The 16,424-nt window shown below is 52.4% G+C and overlaps 1 protein-coding gene across 1 annotated transcript; it reads right to left on the reverse strand.

Moving 5' to 3' along the window:
- Window positions 1–14,589: 14,589 nt before the first annotated feature.
- Window positions 14,590–16,398, reverse strand: LOC149357627 (uncharacterized). Its single transcript, XM_089576638.1, has one exon. The coding sequence runs from the start codon at window positions 16,396–16,398 to the stop codon at window positions 14,590–14,592; it is 1,809 nt and encodes a 602-aa protein (XP_089432764.1).
- Window positions 16,399–16,424: the final 26 nt, after the last annotated feature.

A 16,424-nucleotide genomic window follows, 5' to 3' on the forward strand; every position in this document is an offset into this window, starting at 1 on the left:
GGGAGAATGGAGTGAATAATTTCACTGCGACGAGTTTTCAGTGGGTGGTCGGCTCGACTAGATCGCCTTTATGGCTTTGGAAACAGCAGCACTGACGAAGGTCTAGGCAGAGACCTCCCCGTTAATCGGCGTGTCAGCGCGCGCTCATTTCTTTTTGCCTTCATATGCATTTTGTTTTCATATGTATTTTTTTGCAAAGGGCAAGCACTCCGCCGCTTCCCTCCAGCCCCGCGCGCTGCATAGCAGGAACTTTGGACAGTAAATAATTAGCACTGCTTGTGGACCTCGTAGGGCGCTGTTATAGCAGCACCGTCGCGTGAAGTGTTTCGCCCGTGTCGCTTGCTTGGTCCTGCATACATAGAAAATTATACGCGTCGCCCGGAAGTACACCCGCGACTGGCAAATTGCACTCCGCCGTGCACGCTTGTGGGGTTCTGGTCTATGTGCTCCCCGCCCGCCTCTGCCTTGGCCTCAAAACGCGGACCTACTTGGCCAGAGAAAATATTCAGTTTGCTGTGGCCGTAAGGCAGCGCAGCAAAATTAAAGAAAAATGAACACTCTGCTAGTTGGTAATAAAGGACTAACAACACTTGGAACGGGCTACGCGCAGAGCTAGCACAGACAAACTTTATTTAGTTCAGATAAGTGGCATGAGGGCGGACTTGCCCCCCACCCTCCCCCCGCGTCCTTGTCAACCGGCCGAGCTCCCTCGGGACCTGGCGGCTTCGAAGGCTTGTCTTACGACGGTCTTATGCTCTTCCAGGTCGTATGGCTGCGTGGCGATACCACCCAGGACTCCTTACTGACAGCTGCAGCGGTGGATTGGGCGCATGCAAACGTCATATGGGCTGGGCAGCTCCTCTGCAGGGCTAAATGCCGCGTCGGACCGCGGGTACGGGCACTCGATGCGAGGCGCCGCTGTAACATCGTTGATGCAGACGACTCACTAAGATTTAGACTAGATGTTGCATAAATTATTGCTACCTCACTACAGAAAAAAATAAAATAATACTTTTTACTCTAACGCGAAACATATCTGCGAAAAGAAATGCATAGTTGCCATGATGAGCACAAACGTCTGGCCACAATGCATCAAAAATTTTAAAGCTTAACAACAATGTCTTTGTTGTAAGCTTGGAACTCACACTGTTTTCCTTGCTGCAGAAATGAGGTTCCTTTTGTCTCAGCAAATAATAAGTTCCCACTAAGCATTTTTAGTACAAGCGGGAAGTGATAGTTTGGTTCAGAAATCTGGCCACCAAGGTTATTCACGTAAGTCTGGCAACAAAGTAAAAAATTTGAAACAAATGTTAAATATTGTTATAAAATAATTATGCAGCTACAAATTTTGAAGTTACAAAACACAGAACATATCCGCGAATAGAAATAGTTGCCATTATGAGCACAAACGTCTGGCCACACGGCATAAAAATCTGAAAGCTCAACAACAATGTCTTTGTTGTAAGATTGGAACTTACGCTGTTTTGATTGCTGCGGAAATGAGGCTGTTTTTGTGTCAGCAAACAATATGTTGCCACTGAGCATTTTTAGTAGAAGTGTAAAGTGATAGTTTTCGTTCAGAAATATGGCCACCAAGGTTATTCACGTAAGTCTGGCAACAGTCTAAATTTTGAAACAAATGTTAAATTTTGTTATAAAATATTTATGCAGCTGCAAATTTGGAATTAATAAAATTTGTTTAGTTTCCATCGTTGCACATAATCGTTTGGTGTAATTTTTAGGCATTTGAAGCCCATAACTTCTACTACACTTGTGCACAAGTCTGCAGGGTTGTCGCCAGTTGGTTCAGTGACTCTCGCTGTCAGGGGTTCGGTGATCGCGCGATTGATTGATTGATTACAAACATCTTTATTTCTTCAATGTTCTCAGAACATGTGGTTGGGCCGCCTAGTGCGGTAGTCCACTGGCTGCTGCTGCTGCGCTAGCCCTCCCCACATGACAGTAGACATGATATGATAAGTTATCACGTGGTTTGAGCGTTATCTTCTGCTCCTCCAGCAAGAGAAAATTTAAGCGGTCGTAATTGGCTATTGATCGTTGATTATCCCAAAACGTACCTGTACACTATTAGAAATACATTCGGGAAGGACATAGTAGTTTAGGACGTTTATACTATTCAAAACACACACCGTGAAATACTCAAGCCTATAAGCTTTTCCCTTCTGCTGAAAGGCGACCAGTTCGGCTCTGAGTTCAACGAGTGAGATCCGTTCACTAGAAAAATGTCAACCTTCTCCTTGCTGGGCCGTAGGCAGTAGGATGTTGACGTGCCACTGGTCGGTACCGGTCACCTCCGTGGGTGGGCGTCCTGCCTTGATACGGAACAAAGTGAGAAACGACTGCCCTACACCAATACTCCGGAAGAGCCCCGTCTTCCCAAACCAGACCTGCTGTAGGAGAACTTGGCGTTGCTCAGCGCCCAAGTTGCACGAAGGACTTCTTGGCGACATCCAGTCCGGGTGTGCTGCCGCTCATTTTTTCTGCGCCTCCGCGCGCGACGACGCCTTTCGGCTGCGAACAACTCGCACCGACTTTTGGAAAGCACGGCGGCCACAGCTCGCGAGCGCCATGCGGTTTTCCGCACTAGATCTCGCCCCCACAGCTCGCGGCGCATCATGGAGGAAGGAAAATGTCCTTTTTCCATGGTAACTCGGCGTTGAGCGAGTGCGTCGGCGGCCGCCGGGACAGGCGACTGGGAAAATGGAGTGAATAATTTCACTGCGACGAGTTTGCAGAGGGTGGTCGGCTCGACTAGATCGCCTTTATGACTTTGGAAACAGCAGCACTGACGAAGGTCTACGCAGAGTCCTCCCCGTTAATCGGCGTGTCAGCGCGCGCTCATTTCTTTTTGCCTTCATATGCATTTTGTTTTCATATGTATTTTTTTTGCAAAGGGCAAGCACTCCGCCGCTTCCCTCGAGCCCCGCGCGCTGCATAGTAGGAACTTTGGACAGTAAATAATTAGAACTGTTTGTGGACCTCGTAGGGCGCTGTTAGAGCAGCACCGTCGCGTGAAGTGTTTCGCCCGTGTCCCTTGCTTGGTCCTGCATACACAGAAAATGTTACGCGTCACCCGGAAGTACACCCGCGACTGGCAAATCGGACTCCGCCGTGCACGCTCCTGGGGTTCTGATCTATGTGCTCCCCGCTCGCCTCTGTCTTGGCCTCAAAACGCGCACCGACTAGGCCAGAGAAAATATTCAATTTGCTGTGGCCGTAAGGCACACAGCAAGCCTTCGAAGCAGGGCTTCGAAGGCTTGTCTTACGACGGTCTTATGCTCTTCAAGGTCCTATGGCTGCGTGGCGATACCACCCAGGACTCCTTACTGACAGCTGCAGCGGTGGATTGGGCGCATGCAAACGTCATATGGGCTGGGCAGCTCCTCTGCAGGGCGAAATGCCGCGTCGGACCGCGGGTACGGCCGCTCGATGCGAGGCGCCGCTGTAACATCGTTGATGCAGACGACTCACTAAGATTTAGACTAGATGTTGCATAAATTATTGCTACCTCACAACAGAAAAAATAAAATAATAATTTTTACTCCAACGCGAAACATATGTGCGATAAGAAATGCATATTTGCCATGATGAGCACGAACGTCTGGCCACAATGCATCAAAAATTTGAAAGCTCAACAACAATGTCTTTGTTGTAAGCTTTGAACTCACACTGTTTTACTTGCTGCAGAAATGAGGTTCCTTTTGTCTCAGCAAATAATAAGTTCCCACTAAGCATTTTTAGTACAAGCGGGAAGTGATAGTTTTCGTTCAGAAATCTGGCCACCAAGGTTATTCACGTTAGTCTGGCAACAAAGTAAAAAATTTGAAACAAATGTTAAATATTGTTATAAAATAATTATGCAGCTACAAATTTTGAATTTATAAAACACAGAACATATCCGCGAATAGAAATAGTTGCCATTATGAGGACAAACGTCTGGCCACACTGCATAAAAAATCTGAAAGCTCAACAACAATGTCTTTGTTGCAAGATTGGAACTTACGCTGTTTTGATTGCTGCGGAAATGAGGCTGTTTTTGTGTCAGCAAATAATATGTTGCCACTGAGCATTTTTAGTAAAAGTGGAAAGTGATAGTTTTCGTTCAGAAATCTGGCCACCAAGGTTATACACGTAAGTCTGGCAACAGTCTAAATTTTGAAACAAATGTTAAATTTTGTTATAAAATATTTATGCAGCTGCAAATTTGGAATTAATAAAATTTGTTTAGTTTGCATCGTTGCACATAATCGTTTGGTGTAATTTTTAGGCATATGATGCCCATAACTTCTACTACACTTGTGCACAACTCTGCAGGGTTGTCGCCAGTTGGTTCAGTGACTCTCGCTGCCAGGGGTTCGGTGATCGCGCGATTGATTGATTGATTACAAACATCTTTATTTCTTCAATGTTCTCAGAACATGTGGGTGGGCCGCCTAGTGCGGTAGTCCACTGGCTGCTGCTGCTGCGCTGGCCCTCCCCACATGACAGTAGACATGATATGGTAAGTTATCACGTGGTTTGAGCGTTATCTTCTGCTCCACCAGCAAGAGAAAAATTTAACCGGTCGTAATTGGCAATTGATCGTTGATTATCCCAAAACGTACCTATACACTATTAGAAATACATTCGGGAAGGACATAGTAGTTTAGGACGCTTATAATATTCAAAACACACACCGTGAAATACTCAAGCCTATTAGCTTTTCCCTTCTGCTGAAAGGCGACCAGTTCGGCTCTGAGTTCAACGTGTGAGATCGGTTCACTAGAAAAATGTCATCCTACTGCTTGCTGGGCCGCAAGCAGTAGGATGTTGACGTGCCACTGGTCGGTATCGGTCAGCTCCGTGGGTGGGCGTCCTGCCTTGGTACGGAACAAAGTGAGAAACGACTGCCCTACACCAATACTCCGGAAGAGCCCCGTCTTCGCAAACCAGACCTGCTGTAGGAGAACTTGGCATTGCTCAGCGCCCAAGTTGCACGAAGGACTTCTTGGCGACATCCAGTCCGGGTGTGCTGCGAGAGAGAGAGAGAACAACTTTTATTTAGAAAGCCTGCAGAGTCTGTTAGGCTCTCTCCAAGCAGGGAGGACAAGCTTTTACCGCGACGCGGCCACTACGCCAATCTCGTGCGTTGTGCTCCTTGAGGTCTTGTTACGTCCCTCGCTACTTCCGCGGGTTCGAGAGGGCCGCCGCCCCCTTCCTGGGGGTGCCGCCCCCCTCTCCTCGGTTTCGCTCGGTCGCTGCCTCTCGAAAGCTGCCGAGACCTGCTGGACGGCCTTGAGTTGTGTCTTTTGATCACAGCTCCTCGTTGCAGCCTCTAGCTGCGGCGGGATCGTCGTCTTCTCGCTGGCTTCGCGCGGATTTACGCTACAGTCCCAAAGGATGTGAGCCGCGGTGGCTATCTCCTTCGCGCACAGTCTGCATATGTCGCTCGCGTGCACACTCGGACACACGTGCTTAGCTAGCACCGGGGTGAGCAGGGACCCCGTCTGTAACTGTCTGTATAACATTGCCTCCTTCCGGGTAAGCCCCGCGTGAGGTGGATGATGATGAAAAGCCTTTATTTAATAAAAGAGGTGAGGCTTTCTTAAAGAGCCCCGCAATGGGTGGAGTCCCTATTCCGGGACCCCATTGGTTGAAGCCGCCAGCTTAGCCCTCTTGACCAAAGCCTTTTGGGCCAGAAGGTCCAAGCAGCCAAGGAGTGCCGCCTCCCATTCCTCTCTGGTAGGGTTGGGGTGGGGGGAGAGAGCTGAGTTGCGCTGGCAAGCCCAAACCATGTGGTAGGTGTCAGCCACCTCGCCACAGTGTTTGCACCTGCCAGTGAACGCGGGATCGAAGTGTTTTAATACTGCCGGGCACAGCATTGTGTTAGTGAATAGTCTAAGTAGAACGCGTTCGTTTGCTTTCCCCAGTCCCTTTGCAGGGGCTGGGTACACGCGGTGCCTATCCTTATAATAAGATGTTATGTCTTTGAGCGAGAGTAAAGAGCCACCTTCAGGTTTCAGGTGCTCAGGAGCCAATGGGAACGCCCGGTGAATGAGTGCTCGGGCCGCCGCGTCTGCAGCTTCGTTTCCTGCTAGGCCCTGATGGCCCGGAGTCCAAACTATGCAGCGGGGAGTAGGATCGGTGTCTCGGCTGCAGTTCCTTAGTATTCGTTCAGCTAGTGGAGTTATCCAGCCAGCCTCATAATTTTTACACGCCGAACGCGAATCTGTTATGATGTGTTTTGATTTGGTATCAGAAGCAGCTAGGGCGATAGCAACCTCTTCAGCTTGTGTTGTGCCTGGGGCTTGAAAGGAGAGACCATCCACCTGTATTTCTTGATGTATGACCGCGGCAGTGTACCACCCCCCGTGGGTCGGTCCGGCTACATCTACGTAGTAGACACCTTGCTTGTTGCCATAGTGGCGCGCTAAGGCTTCCGCCCTAGCCTGGCGACGACCACTATGGTCTTCCTTATCCATCTTAGTGGGGAGGGGTCGAACTCTGACGGCGCGTCTCCAGAGTTCGGGCACTCGGACCCGCTCCTGAATGTGTAAATCGTGTTGGATGTGAAGCCGGGCTAGCAAGTCCCGGCCCGACTTCGTTTGGGCTAGCCTCGTGTATTGATTTGTGAGATGGGCTTCCTTGAGCTCCTGAAATGTGTTCACCACTCCCAATGCAAGAAGTCTCGCATTGGAGGTGGAGACAGGAAGGTCAAGTGCCCTCTTCATCATTTTACGGAGTATTACCTCAACTTTGTCTTCGTCGTGCTTCCGCAAGTGTAGATAAGGGACCGAATAGAGAATTCGGCTGATTACGAAAGCATGGCCCAGCCGAACTGCATCCTTGCTTCGCAAACCCCCTCTCTTATTGGAGACGCGACGGACCATACGGCCCACCTGGTCTCCGATTTTGCGGAGCTTGTGCAATGTTGTGTCTACTCTTCTTTGGCTATTGATGAAGAGTCCGAGTATTCGAATTTCTTTGGCCTCATGTATGGGGCCACTTGTTAAGGAGAGATGCATTTTGGTATTGTCCTTAGGTGATGCCCTAAGGTGTACAAATTCAGATTCGCTGGGTGCGCATTGGAGACCACAGTGCCCTGCGTAGCGATCCACTACGTGAGCGGCTGCTTGCAGGCATTACTCCATGCGCCCTCAGTTTCCCTCTGTGGCCCAGATCGTGATATCATCGGCATACAGCGCATGCCGTATGCCGTGAATACCCTGCAACTGGTCCGGGAGATGGAGCATCGCCAAATTAAAGAGTAGGGGGGATAGCACCGCGCCTTCTGGTGTCCCCCGCGTACCCATTTGATACGGACCGTATTCTGCCTCTTGGATTTTGATTAATGCTGTTCGATGGGTGAGAAAGACTTTGATATAGTTGAAAGTGTTGCGGCCACAGTGGGTCTCACTGAGGTGTGTCAGTATGACGCTGTGTTTGATATTGTCGAAGGCTCCTTTCAAGTCTAAGGCAAGGACGACCTTGTCATTATGTGGATGTTCAACTGGTTGTATTATGTCTCTGTTGAGTTGGAGGAGTATGTCCTGTGCCGACTTATGTGAGCGAAAGCCGAACATAGTGCCTGGAAACGTATTCCGTTGTTCCAAGTATTCGGAGAGCCTATCCCGCACCATTGTCTCCATTAGCTTGCCCACACACGAGGTGAGCGAGATAGGCCTCAAGTTGTCTGTGTTGATTTCCTTTCCCGCCTTGGGGATGAAGGTTACTAGAGATGTTTTCCAGTCTAGAGGGAGCGGGGTTTCGCCCTTCCATATAGTGTTGATGTATTCCAGAAGGGCCTCATACGCCTGGTCAGGGAGATTGGCCAGAAGCTTGACTGTGACCTTGTCCCGTCCAGGCGCAGTGCCCCTTCTCATTTTAGCCAGGGCTGCCTTGAGGTGAAAGAGTTGGAACGGTTCGTCTAACTCAGGATTATCTTTGCCTGCGTAAAGATACTCCTGACCACAACGGTCCTCTTTGCAGCAGAGATACTTGTCCCTGAGTGTGTCTGCGAGTTGTGTTGTGCTGCCCTTGAAATTATGAAGTGCTCGTTGTATGTGGCGCTGTGTTTCGCCCCGGGTCTGCGCGGGGTCTATAAGGCTGCGGAAAAGCCTCCAAGTGTTCTTCCCGGACATCTGCCTGGCAGCCGTGTTACAGCGATCTATCCAGTTGGCGTCAGCAAGTTTTGAGGCATACTGAGCTGCTTTGTGAGTGAGATCTAGGATGCGCTTCTTGAGTGTTCTGTTATGTTTCTGTCTTTTCCAACGTTTCGTGAGACTGCGGCGGGCTTCCCAGATGTGGAGTAGATGGTTGTCCACCGCTGGGCAGTCCTCCGTGGTTTGTATCTGTGTTTCGTGTTTCTTGAGTGTTGTCATAAGTGTTTGGGCCCACTGCTCGTATCCATCTTTAACCAGGCTGGTTGTGGGCAGGGACTTTCTGAAAGCCTGCCAGTCTGGGAGTCGAGCCTGTGTGAGTGGCCTTTTGAGAGGCCGCGTGTGAATTAGTGTGTTAATGATGCAGTGGTCACTGCCTAGCGTGTCTTCTGTATTGTTCCATTCCACGTGTTGGATGTGTTTGGAAAGTGTGAGATCAGGACACGTGTCCCGAGTCACAGAGTTTCCCATTCGTGTGGGATGTGCTGGGTCGGTCCGGAGGGTGATGCCTAGCGTAGAGATAAGCTCCGCTAGCTTTCTACCTCGCGCCTCCCCCTTTTTGTAGCCCCATAATTGGTTGGGGGCATTGAAATCGCCCACAATCAATAATGGGCCCCGACCCGCTATCTTCAGTGCCCGGCTGAAGATATCTGAGAAAGTAATATGTTTTAGCTTTGGCGGACAGTATATATTCAGTATGTGTACAGGGGGGTCAGAGCGTCGCAGGGGTAACACGGTGACCATAGTGTACGAGTATGTTATATCTATGTCGAGGTCTACCTCCTGTGCTGTGTATGACTTATGTACAAGGATACAGGTGGATGGGTCCCGCTGAAATGTGTTATATCCAGAAATTTTTGCTGAAGCCCCAGGTTCTTGAAGCGCGACGATGGCGGCAAGAAATTCTAATGTTTCTAGGTAAAGGCGTAGGTGTGCTCGTTTCGCGTGGTCGCGAAAACCTCTACAATTCCATTGTATTACGCCCAAAGGTTCCTGTTTTGTTTTATGAGGTGTCCGTTTACTGCCCTGAGCCATGATGAAGGCTAGAGGCTGGCTGGCTCACCCCACTCACTGCATTGGTGTTCTGCACCGTAGCGAGGAGGTTATCCTCATTCTCTTCCTCAATAGCGTCGCGGCAAATTTTGGATGGGCGGCCTACTTCCTTTACGGGTCCTGCGCGCCTAAATAATTTTGGGCTAGTCTGTATCCAGGCTTTAATGTTTTGGGTGACTTGCTGAGTTTATGGACACAGTTAGTTGCTGAGTTATGGTTGTTACCAGCTGCTGCATTTGTGTTTGGATAATTTGTGAAATAATCGCTGGTAGTTGGGCCTTGTGATCGGCCACATTTTTCTCAATATCCGTCATGCGGGTTTCCATATTTGCAGTGAGCGGAGCACTTGACGGAGCGACGCTCGAGCACGCAGACGCCAGTTCACCAGCGTCCTCCATTGTTTCAGAGACAGGCGGCTCTGCCCTAGCGTTTTGTAATGCGTTGACTTGGGATTGTAGCTGCGTGTTCTGAGAGAAACGCTAGCTCTTTTCTCAGCTCAAGTTCGAGAGGGGAAGGGGAGGGAGAGGAAATAGAGGCGACACCCGCCCAGTTGCTTACCTTTGATGTTGAGGGTGGGTTGTTTCCAAGGGGGGGAAATCCCCGGCTTGGAAAGCTGGCGGCTTGGCCCCGGTCCCGGATTTTGCCTTTTTAGAAGCTGGAGGTGGTTGGTTTCCGCTTCCTTGCTGCCCGGCAGTTTTGTCGGACTTTCCCGTCTTGTTCATAGGCGACTTGCCCGGCTTGCTTGGTTGACCCGCTTGTTGCTGCTGGGCTAGCGGTCTCGATCGTTGGAGACGCCGAAACTTGATCTTGCAATCCGCGGAGCCAGTCAAATGGGCCTGCCCGCAGACCATGCAGCATGGGGTGCAGTCATGTTCTTTTAAACCCTGCTTGGAGGCTCCTACAGTATTCCCGCAAAATCCACATTTTCCGATGTCCGGGTGTGGGCAGTTGTCGACCCGGTGGCCGATGGTCCCGCAGCGGTAGCATGCAGGGATCGTCCGTTTATATTCTCGCACAAGTGTGCATTCACAATTGTAATGCACGTAGCGGGGCACTTGCGGCCCACAAAGGTGAGCACCGCCACATTTGTTTTTCCAAGTTTGCGCACAAAGGCTATCTCACCTCCGCGCCACTGCACCTTATTCTTGAGGGTAGCCGTCGTCTCATCAGCCCGCACACTGATCACACCCCGGCACACCTAACCATTAAGCTTCACGTGGCCCCGAAATGGATGGGAGTCCGCTCCGGTCTTGAGGTCAAAGTCTTTAGTCAACTTATTTGCTGCGTCGATGTTTTGAGTTTCACAAACCACGAGGTTCTGGGTCCAGACTGGCCATATGCTGAGCGCGGCGCCAGCGTCTCCTCCCACATACTGGGCAATAGCCGCTCCCAACTCGCCGTGCCGGAAAATCGCCTTAAGGTCCATGGTTTTTCTTGGCTTGAGAACTACAATGATGTCTTCGGAGTTCATTTTCGGCGTCTCTTGCGGACGCCAAAGAGCAGTCTTGTTATACAGCGGAAGCGAAGCGCGATCGCTGCCGGGTGCCTGTGTTGATTTGAGCGACGCCATCGATGCGCTGCCCTTGGATGCCTTGGGACGCTGGGCCCGCTTGCGCATTGAAATCAGCGTAAAGAGGCCTTCATCTTCGATGGGCGGAGAGTTGTCTTCAGGCTGTTGGATGTCGATTTCAGTCCAAGCCATTGCAGTTGGATCATAGCCGCGTTGGGTAGTGGTCGCCGTAATGCGGTGGCTTCGGGGAAGTTCCCGCGCCTACGGAATCGAGGCTAACCTTCGGCAGGTTAGCTCTTCGTTGCAGCCTCTAACTGCGGTGGGATCGTCGTCTTCTCGCTGGCTTCGCGCGGATTTACGCTACAGTCCCAAAGGATGTGAGCCGCGGTGGCTCTCTCCTTCGCGCACAGTCTGCATATGTCGCTCGCGTGCACACTCGGACACACGTGCTTAGCTAGCACCGGGGTGAGCAGGGACCCCGTCTGTAACTGTCTATATAACACTGCCTCCTTCCGGGTAAGCCCCGGGTGAGGTGGCGGCATAGTCTGTCTGTTCAGTCTGTACCATTTCACTATTTCGTTGAAGGTGGTCATCTTGTCCTAGGCACTGCGCCGCGACCAGGACTCCGAGTCGGCCGTGCTTTCAGCCGCGCGGTTGGTTAGTTCTCGCGCGGCCGATTTGGCCGTCTCGTTGTGGTTCACGTTTCCGCGTTCCGACACGTCACTGCCCATGTGGGCCGGAAACCAATTGATCACCACAGGACTGTTGCGTCCGATGTCTTCGGCCTTGCGCAGTATGCTCGCGGCCTCACTACATACCCTACCCTTGGCGTAGCTCTTCACTGCCGTTCTAGAGTCACACAACACTGTAGTACATCCGGGGTCGGAAACGGCCAAGGCGATGGCCACCTCCTCCGCCCGGTGCGCTTCTCGAGTCCGGACGCTCACCGCGGTCTTCGTTGCACCCGTCGATCCCCGACAACCACCGCCGCGTATGCGTCGGTGCTCCCTTGATACTCTGCCGCGTCCACGTAGGCGGCGCCTTCTTCTCTGGCGTGGAGGTCCACGAGAGCCCTGGCCCTCGCCAACCTCCGCTCCCTGTTGTGCTCGGGGTTCACGTACTTCGGGATCGGGAAGACCCTGAGCTTTCTGTTGATGCTATCTGGTATAGGTACGTCTTTTCGCTGCTTGCCTTCCCTCGGTTCGAGGCCAAGGCCCCGCAGTATCTGTCTTCCGGTTCTCGTTTCGGAGAGACGCTCGAGTTGCGCCGTTCTCTGTGCTTCGGCTATTTCGTCCAGCGTGTTGTGGACTCCCAGCGCCATGAATTTTTCGGTGCTCGTGCCCCCGAGGAAACCGAGTGCCGCCTTATACGCCTTGCGTATGGTGGCGTCTATCTTGTTACGTTCACTCGGCCTCCAGTTGTGGAAGGCGGCCACGTACGTTATGTGGCTAACTGCGAAGGATTGAACGAGCCTAGTCAGGCTCTCCTCCTTCATCCCCGCTTTTCTGTTGGACACCCTCTTGATGAGTCTCATTGCCGCAGCCGCCTTGCCCGCGAGCTTGTTGACCGTGTCACCGTTGACTCGGTTTCGCTGGACGAGCAGCCCGAGTACCCGAATCTTCTCGACCTCCGGTATTACCTGTCCTCCCGCCGTCTTGACCGTGATCTTGGGACGCTCGTACTTGACTTCCATATTCTTTCTTTTCCTGCACGATCCTTTCGGGGGAATCACCAGCAGTTCTGACTTGGCCGGGGAGCAAACGAGTCCAGACCCGTCCAGCTGCTCCTCGATGGCGTTGACCGCTTCTTGCAGCGTTGTCTCGATGTGTCCGTCGCTTCCTCCCGGTACCCATAGCGTCACGTCGTCGGCGTAGATGGTGTGCCGGACTCCCGCTACTCTTTCTAGCCGGGTGGCCACCCCGATCATCACGAGGTTGAAGAGTAGCGGGGAGATCACCGACCTCTGCGGAGTTCCGACGCTGCCCAGTTTCTTCTCTTCGAGCTGTAGGTCTCCCGCACAGATTTCGGTGGTTAGTTCCGTCAGGAAGTCTTTGATGTACTGGTATGTCCTCCTGCCCATGTTTAGCCTGGATACTTGGGCCAGGATAGCCGAGTGCCTCACTTTATCAAAGGCGCTCTGCAAGTCCAGCCCGAGTACGGCTCTGTTGTCCTTGGTGCCCGTCGTATCGTCGATGATCTCGTTCTTCAGTAAGATCATGGCGTCTTGCGTCCCGAGTTTGTTTCGAAACCCGATGATGGAGTTTGGGTAAAGCTCCGATTCTTCAAGGTAACGCTGCCACCTGTTCATGAGAACGTGCTCGAGGACCTTTCCCACGCACGAACTGAGTGAGATCGGCCTGAGGTTCTCTATGTTGGGCGGCCTGCCAGGCTTGGGGATGAGGATCGTCTTGGCTGCTTTCCATTGCTTGGGTAGCCTTCCGTCTTGCCAGCACTTGTTGTAGAAGTTCGTGAGCGTTTCGATGGCCGCTTCGTTGAGGTTCTTGAGCGCTCTGTTGGTCACTCGATCGGGAGCCGCGGCAGACCTTCCATTGAGTTCCTGCAGGGCAATTCTTACTTCCCAGGTCTGGATGTCGCGATCTAGCGTCTCGTTCTCCTTGCCTTGGTAATGCGGGTGTCTTTCCGTGGGGGTGGTCGGCAGGTACTTGGCGTCCAAGCGCCGCTTGACCTCGTCCTCCCCGTGTTCGCAGATTGCCTTGTGTAGGATCCTGGCCAGGTTGTTGTGTTGGTGGCCCTTGGTCTTGGTTTCGTCGAGGAGGTGCCGCAGCATGTTCCACGTCTTGCCCTTCTGCATCTGTCCGTCGGCTTCGTTGCAGGCCTCGTTCCACTGTTGGGTGCATAGCACCCTGCAGTGGACCTCGATCTGCCTGTTGAGCTCGGCGATCTTCTTCCTTAGACTTCGGTTGGTTCGTCGCTTCTGCCACCTCGCCTTTATGGACTGCTTGGCTTCTATCAGGTGGGTCAGCCGACTGTCCATCTTCTCTATCCGTTCGTCCGTCTCTAGCTCTTTGGTGGCTCCTTCAGTCGTCTCAACGACGTTGGCCGCCCATTGCTCGATGTCCGTAATGTCCTCTTGCACCGCGGGTAGCGCCTTTCGAAAGGCGTCCCAGTCCGTAATGCGATGCTTTCTTATGCCGGTGTTGCCTTGGCCTTCGAGCAGTATGACGACCTCTACGATGTAGTGATCGCTGCCCAGCTCTTGGCCCGTGTTTCTCCATTTCGCTTCTCTTGATCCTCCTTCAGTTTTGATGAAGGTAAGGTCCGGAGTTGTGTCTCTCGGAACAGATGTGCCGATCCTGGTGGGAAATGCCGGATCCGTGATTAGGTTCAGTCCGACGTCGGTGGCGTCTTGCATCAGCTCTCTCTCCTTGACCGTCGTTCTCTGGTAGCCCCAGTCTTGGCACGGTGCGTTAAAGTCTCCGCACACTACGAGCGTATTGCTTCCCGCGACTGAAGCTGCCTTGTGGAACAGTGCCTTGAATTTCTGTTGTCCGTGGGACGGGTTGCTGTAGACGTTCACCAGGAACGTGCTCTCCCTCCTCTTCTTTCCCGTGATTACTTCCACCGTGCAGTGTTCGATGGCGCTTCTGCCGATCATTTCGTGTTCCACGAAGGTGATCCCTCTCCTAACGAAGGTGCAGACCCCTCTGCCCTTGCCCTTGGACGTGTCCCTTTTGCTCGGCGGGCTGTCGTGCGACCGGTAGCCCGGTAGTTTCGGCGTCTCTTCGCTGTCTGTTTCTTGAATCATTATGACGTCTGGTTACCTCGTTAGTTGCTGCAAGTGTTGCTGCAGCACTGCTCTCTTGCCGGTAAAGCCGTTGCAGTTCCAGTGCCAGACCAAGAGGTCTCTCACGGGGGGTGTGGATGCTGCTGTACTTGCTGTCCCGTCCATGATTGCTGCAGTTTGGCGGTGATCTGTGCTTCCATACATTGTATTTGTGCCTGTATCTGCGTCTGCAGCTGTGCTTGCATTTGCGCCATCATGTTCTGGATCGTGCTCTGTATATTCGTTGTCATCTGCTGAACCGTTTGCGCGAGCGCAGTAAGTCGTTCGTTGGTTTCTTTGCTGGTCGCCTCCAGACGGTCGAGTCTCACGTCCTGTTTTTCGATTCCCTCCATTGTCTTTCGTTCCTTGGCGACCTCTATGGCTCTCCTCTTGGGAGCCGGTCCCGCCGTTTTCGTGGCTCTCGGGTCCACCTCGACCTCTAGTTCGTCCTCGGTTATCTCTTCTTGTTCCCTCTCTTGTGCGGGCTTCGGCAGCAGCTGCTGCTGTTGCTGCATCGCAATTAATGTCGTTAGCTTCGCGTTGATTTCTTTGATGGTTGCGTCCTGCTCGGCGATTCTCTGCTTTAGCTTCTCGTTCTCGTCTCTTAGGGCTTTTATTACCATTCCATTCTCTTCTTGGAACTTCTTCGTGGCGTTTTGCGCCGGTGGTTGTCTTTTCTCTGTCATGTTAGCCTTGACTGCTTCGGCCCAGGTGACTCTTACCCCCGACTGCGACGGTCTGTGGCGGCTGGCGCTCCTGCCTCCCTTGCTGTTGTCCCTCTCGCGGCTGCTGTCGCGCTGCCTCGAATCCCCGCGGGGTCTCTCAGCAGACGGCGCTCGCAGCGGCGGAAAGCTTTTCGGACCCAGTTGTTGCTGCATGGCTTCTATCTTGCGTTCCCATTGCCGTTTTTTGACCACATACGGCATCTTGTACTTGTTTTTGCATTCCCTCTCGCCCGTTGGATGCTGTCCCCCGCAGAGGTTGCACTTGGGCTTGCATTCGCGTTTGTGATCCTCGCTGGGGTTCATGATTCCGCAGCCGAAGCATACTTTGGCATTGGGATTCGGACATACGTCTCTTCTATGGCCGATCCTGCCGCATTGCCTGCACACGTCAAAGTGCTTGCGGTAACGCCCGCACCTGACTAATATCGAGCCATACTTGACGTAGTTCGGTACTTTTTGTCCAGCGAAGAGTACTATCACTGTGGTTGTATTGCCGATTCTGCGCGCCTCCACCGCTAGGGGGTTGCATGGGTTCACGATGTTTTCGGTTATCTCTTCCGGGGTGTCGTGTACGGCTATGCCTCGGATGACTCCCTTGACCGTGCCGTCCGGCGCCGTTCGGTAGGCGCTGACTTCGTATGCCTTGTCTCCTACGTTTAGGGTTTTGACCTTAGAGTACAGCGTGGCACGCCTCTCGTCCGGGGTGCTGACCACGATGATGTTTTGCTGCGCGTTCGTGCAGATGGTGTCTGCTTTGGCTTCTTCCTTCGTTATTCGAACCGCCGTCATGACGGCCGACATAATTATTGAAACCTCAGTTCTCGCTACGTTGAGACCTCCCCGTGGTCTCATGACTATCTTGGTGTCTTCCTTCGGCATGTCTATCGGCATGATCGCCGCTTTCGTTACCGAGGCTGCAACTCTCTTAGCAAAACTGGCCCTAGTCTTGGGTCTAGACTGGCGAGTAGTGGCGGCGGACTCACCGTTTTCCTTGCCGGCCATGATCTGCTTGATGCGCTTGCCGGAGGCCGACCAGCCTTCGGCTTCTTCCGGTGTAATGTCCTCTCCGGGAACTTCAATGGACGTACGCCCGCCGAGACTGCCGATGCTCGGCGCTGACGTTATGTTCTCTCCCATCGACGTGGCCACTTCCATGTCGGACGCCATCTTGGTCCTACTCGTCGTCGGGTTAG

Source organism: Amblyomma mixtum, chromosome 3 (assembly GCF_055824585.1).
Source record: "Amblyomma mixtum isolate Tamu chromosome 3, ASM5582458v1, whole genome shotgun sequence".
Classification (NCBI taxonomy): domain Eukaryota; kingdom Metazoa; phylum Arthropoda; class Arachnida; order Ixodida; family Ixodidae; genus Amblyomma; species Amblyomma mixtum.